We start from the raw sequence: 5,414 nt of genomic DNA, 5'->3' as shown, positions 1-5,414 counted from the left end.
TATTTACTTCCTTTATATCTTTTTACTTTGTTAAATATAGTATTACCATAATGTGAATTGCTCTGTTGTTCTTTTGTATTAGATCTATTCGTGACAGTATCGTGGAGCCACATTATTTAGCTTAACTCTTCCACGATTTTACTCAATTGCAATGTAACGGATAGCGCTTTCGAAGCAAGACAACCCTACCCTTCCAGAACGCCTGATTTTACAACCGGTTTTGTGAGTGCTTTAAATATTTGTGTAACATCTTGGTTTCCTTATTCTCAGTTTGTATATGAAATTGCATTTAATTCCGTTCGTTACATTGTGTTCTTGGGTCGTCCTTGTTTACTGTTTTCAGGTTCTTGCCATATATCTGATTTTTTATGTATCTAACAATTGAAGTTTCGGTTTGTTTTGCACATATTCTCAGCAAAGCGGTTCATTTTCCACAATGGTTTAATTGTTAATTGTTATATTGCGTGACTTCTGCATCTGTTACAGGATATAAAAATGTTTTTGTGAATAAAGTTTAGTTCACTTTAAGTTGTTCGACACGAAACATTGGCTTGACATTATAAGGTTTGTAACCGTTATCTTTATTTGTGAGTTCAGTTTAATTTGATACTTTTTTTTAAAAGAGATTAAACAGAAATAGCTACTCTTAGCTTCTAAATTGTGAATTATTTAAGGGCCATGTCAAATTTAAAATAAAAAAATGTTATTGATAATAGAGAACTTATTATATTTATATCAAATTAATATGAACTTTATTGTAGACTGTAATGTTTTGCCTGGATTTTTTTTCTCAGACTTTACCTACTATCTATTCAGCCAGAGGATAATTTGTTACTCCACATTTCTTTAATTTACAACTTTTTATGATAAATAAAACCTCAATAATGACATAATTACCACCTGTATATGATAAACGAATATAAATAGATTAATCGCCCTTTTGTTGTTTTATGAACCCTACTAACTTATCACTTTTTTCACATTACAGCACATTATTCCTTGTTGAAACATTGCAACTATACTATCTTATTATCATTAAGCTAATCCTATTCGCACATATTTTATTGAAAGCGCGGTCCTTTATTTTAACCAATCATTAACTGCTTGCAGAAAGGTTTTGTCGTAGAAAAGCTTTGCTTCGTCATAGTAATACTGAATGTACTTAAACTATGAATTGTGTCTGTCTGGTCCAACAAACCATTTGGTATATGTACATGCATGGAGTAAAAAGTAGCGAATTTAGGTCGAGGGTTTTTAAATAAACAGGCCAATTAAAGACAAAATTACTCCGAAAAAAGTTTACTGCTGAATTGTTCTTTATTTAAAGGTGTTCAACTTGTCTACACACAGCAATAATTCGTTGTGTGGAACTGAATGAATCCACCTTTAGGAGTTTTTGATTACTATGTGCAGTTGACATCAGTGTCCTTTTCTACCTTAACGGTTTTATACTCACCACAATTCAAAGAACAATTTCCCTGAAATCTTTTATTTATTTATGTTCTTTATTTCTTTTTAACAAAGGATGCAGACATTTCTTACTGATTTCTGGCTTCTTTATGTATTGTTTTGTTTTCACTTTCAGTTTACTTTTATGCTGCTGGAGTATATGGTGTAACTATTTGTGTATACTTGTACAGCCTGTCATGTTGTGTGATGGTTTTCTATTCATTTATAGAAGACCAATAGGTGGATTTGAGCTGACATTTGTCACCCGGTGCGGTTGTTGTCTCTTTCACATATTCCCCTTACCCATTCTCATTATATCGAAAAATCCAGATTCTTTTTGAACAAACGTTATGACTTTTTGTATGCGTACATGTTTTAGTATTATTTATATCAAAGCTACTTAATGTACACTTTTTTTTTCTTCTTATTTTTTTCAGAAAATGATTGTCACAATTATAACTATAATTGTCGTTCTCGTCTCACTACCAAACAACACAGAAGGCCTTCCTTGTCTTACTCATGCCTCAAAAGCGAAGTTCGATGCTCAGAGAAAAGCTTTACAGTCTCTTGTCAATGATATTACAAATCGGGTCAAGAAAATGGACACCGATATGACGTCACTTATGGCAGATTTCAAAAGTGAATATTTAAGACTTTCGTTACTGAGCGTTGTCTGAAAAATAATGATCATATACACGATGTAAAACTTGTTTTACAATCAAACAACTAAAACATTTGATCCTTTTTGTAAAACAGGAATAGCGAAAGGTATCTTTAGAAAAATAGTTTTAAAAATGATATTTAAACAAAATCTTATTATTTCTCTCTTATGGTAATATTCACCTGTATCTGTTTCAAAAATGTAGATCCACAGAAATTTGTTTTAACCTCTAGGTATTTTAAGTACCATTCTGAGTAAAAATCAGGCGATGGGTGGCTCATCATAATTCTCAATTTTGTGTTTTTTTCCCTTAAAAGTATTCGATGCATCTAGAAAATAAGTGAAAAGTTTTTAACGTTTATTCTAAAGCAACTTTGACGTATATATTTTAACTGCTTGTATAAGGGAAACGTGCAGGTGCATTTTCCCGCCATTTTTTCCAAAGTGCATTACAACTAAATCTGACCTATCAATATTTTAAAGGGGCAAATTTTACAATCACTTTGTTATTTATGAAGATTATCAGGTATAAAAAAATAATTTAATTTAAGTTAATTTAATAAAAGCTCTGCTTTTTTTCTCCATTATTTGACACACCTTATACACATTTTGCCCAATTCTTAGACGGAGAAGTACTGAACATCTTTTCAAAATTATCACTTAACACCGCGGTAAAATTAAGGCATAGACATTATATCTACGCAAATGAATAATTTTATCCTTTACATCTATTGATATGTTTGATGTGTTTCTTTCTTGAGAACGTCTTTACATTTCAGAGAGGGAATGGAAAAAAAACGATGGTCATTGTTACTATTTTGGGACTGAAAGATTGACTTGGTTTATGGCAGAGGTAATGAATCAATTTCAATTTATGTCTATTTTTACAATTGTTTGTACATCAATAACGGGTATTTTCAACAAAATGGCATTTAATCAAAATCATTATGGAAAATTAGAAACCGACAAAACCAAATTGAAACTTATACTGTCTTGGTTCTTGGATATCTATAGAATAATTGGTATGCCTCCTCAAGTTGTGTGGATTCTTGACTTGGGTATCATGATACAAACTGTTGATCCTTTAAATTTGTTTCGCTCGTACAAATTATCAGGGCTTTTAGAGTCTGTATATTTTATTTAGTTTTCTTTTTGATATCTTTTGGTTATATTGGCATTGTCTTTTGTTTCATATTCGATTCCTGAAAAATATTTTTATAACAAGCGTTCCGTGATTTCACATTCATTTTTATTCATTTGCAGCGAAGGTGTAAACAAATAGGGGGGTATTTGGCAGTAGTTAGCGATAGTACCGAAAACAAATGGATATTTGACAACATGCCAAGTAAGTACGTTTGATAATTGAAACAAAAACTTAGACTTTTGACTATGTATATGCCACACCAATGCACCCCATCATTTGCAGCAGCGTTTTATATTATTTTAGTTTCTTTAAACCTAACCTTTATTCTATCTTCGCCAAATGTTTAAAGAACTAACTGTCCAACCTTTCCTATCTTGCAGCGCATTTCTCGCAGATTTCCAACTTGTTCATTATTTATCATCATTCATGAACTATTGTCTGTCTAAATTTTTCTTCTTTCTTTAACTCTTTTCCTTTTTAGTGGCCCACGGCGAATATTAAGTTTTTGAACTCAAATCTGATTTTCTGAAATAAAATTAATTTAAAGAAAAGAAGACACAACGTCAAAAAAGACAAATAAGGTTAAGTATATCGACATGGAATTACGTCTGAATACATCATTCAATCCCTCTGATTTTAGCCCGGCAACATAATACTTCATAAATGTGATTCTTTTAGAAATTACGAGCCATATATCATATGATTTTAAACTAAGTATGTCATATTAATTTACACAAAAGATGCTACATTTCAAGGAGTATCTCGATGTAACAAAAATGCCACTGCATTTTAAGAAAAACTCACTTGAAAATTTAAGAAAAGGAAAGCCATTGGAATGGGATGACCGATTTAAAAGAAGGAGACTGGCGATGGAGTTATGATCAGTCATTGTCCAGTTATAAACCATGGTACAGTGGATACGGCAGCAAAGGGACAAGTTATAATTGTGCTCTGATGTATTCAAGTTACACCTGGCTTGACTATCCTTGCCATTACAAGTACAGATATGTGTGCGAAAGTAACTTTTGTAAGTAGTCGTGTAACGATGATAATGTAATGGATTAGATTCTAAATAGTTTTATTTAAAATTAATCATTTGCGTTTTGTACTTGTAACTATATTCTCCATAGAGAATACAACATATTTGGATGATTTTATTTTTTATGCTGTTATCGTTCATTAGAAGAATTATTACGTGTGTTTTTATCTAATTTTAGGTTACTAGCTGTCCAACTCCTTTCAGGAAATAGTTTTAGATGATTAATATAAAAGCAAATAATGATCATAAATAAAGAATGCAAATCATAATACGTTTTTCCTACTTCACATTTTTAATTTTTAACAAAAACAAAACAAAAAACAAAAATGGAAACATAAAATCAAATGCTTCTCTGGGTGCAGTTGTAAAACATCAAACCCTGAACAGTTAGGGCCATCATGGACACAACTGTCGAACTTGAAGCGCCTCTGAATTTGAATTGTAATTAACTTTCAGACACAGCATAATATTCTGTCTAACTGATATTGGTATAAACTATTTGAAGCTTGCATTTAGTCATGATATGTAACATAATAAGTAATATATGTTGGAGTTGATTACAACGCTTAATTCTCACCCTGTGGTTCCTACTCCCTCAAAAGTACCTTTAAATTCTTCTGCTCTGGCCTGTGGTATGCCACCCTGTTCACTTTCAAGGACGTTTTTAACCTTTTACTAAAGTCATACCCCGTAAGCCATATACAATGTTTGTTTTTGGTCCCTATTGAACTCAAATTCTTTCATTGGTAAGTTCATAAACCATTAAAATCAATCCAAGTCTGATCTTTGTGTTTCATTTTCATAGCGAATCATAATTTCTTCTTACATTTGTAGCTTTTGCTTTTGGTCACTATTCATAAACTAGTAGAGATATAGTTCCTGACATGTGTTTGGTTTCTAAAACCTTCTATTACAACTGCAAATATATCTATACACTTTTATTCCAGCTATTGTCAGGAGACTAGACAAATGTTTGTTCTTGCCCTTTCCACCAACTTAATCCTCAGTTTAATATCAGAACCCGACTCCCCAAATCAATCAAACTCTGACCTTAGTGGTGTGGTACACCACAGATTCTTTAATCCAATCGGAATTAAAAAACACAAAGAGTTCAATATTAA

At 31.6% G+C, this 5,414-nt stretch overlaps 1 protein-coding gene across 2 annotated transcripts; it reads left to right on the top strand.

Annotated features, from left to right (window-relative positions):
- The first annotated feature begins 430 nt into the window (after window positions 1–430).
- On the top strand, window positions 431–4,562 carry LOC148604769 (perlucin-like protein). 2 transcript variants are annotated; one of them, XM_088550789.1, is made up of 6 exons: window positions 431–564; window positions 1,887–2,088; window positions 2,890–2,963; window positions 3,374–3,455; window positions 4,072–4,281; window positions 4,472–4,562. In XM_088550789.1, exons 2-6 carry the CDS (start codon window positions 1,890–1,892, stop codon window positions 4,477–4,479), a joined length of 573 nt encoding a protein of 190 aa, XP_088406915.1. In that variant the 5' UTR covers window positions 431–564; window positions 1,887–1,889; the 3' UTR covers window positions 4,480–4,562. The 2 variants fall into 2 exon arrangements, with proteins under 2 accessions (XP_088406915.1, XP_088406916.1); XM_088550790.1 differs by lacking the exon at window positions 431–564 and adding an exon at window positions 569–587.
- The last annotated feature ends 852 nt before the right edge of the window (window positions 4,563–5,414 follow it).

This window comes from Perna viridis, chromosome 10 (assembly GCF_037379345.1).
Source record: "Perna viridis isolate PV_CMFRI_1.1 ecotype Kerala chromosome 10, ASM3737934v1, whole genome shotgun sequence".
Classification (NCBI taxonomy): Eukaryota; Metazoa; Mollusca; class Bivalvia; order Mytilida; family Mytilidae; genus Perna; species Perna viridis.
Note: the sequence above shows the minus strand (reverse complement) of the source record. Positions and strands in the feature narration are given on the sequence as shown.

Excerpts from the sequence above, each read along its gene's own strand:
- LOC148604769 (XM_088550789.1), top strand. The coding sequence starts at position 1,890 with ATGATTGTCACAATTATAACTATAATTGTCGTTCTCGTCTCACTACCA. Across the intron at positions 2,964-3,373 it reads TGACTTGGTTTATGGCAGAG|CGAAGGTGTAAACAAATAGG; the intron begins GTAATGAATCAA and ends ATTCATTTGCAG. Across the intron at positions 3,456-4,071 it reads GATATTTGACAACATGCCAA|AAAAGGAAAGCCATTGGAAT; the intron begins GTAAGTACGTTT and ends TGAAAATTTAAG.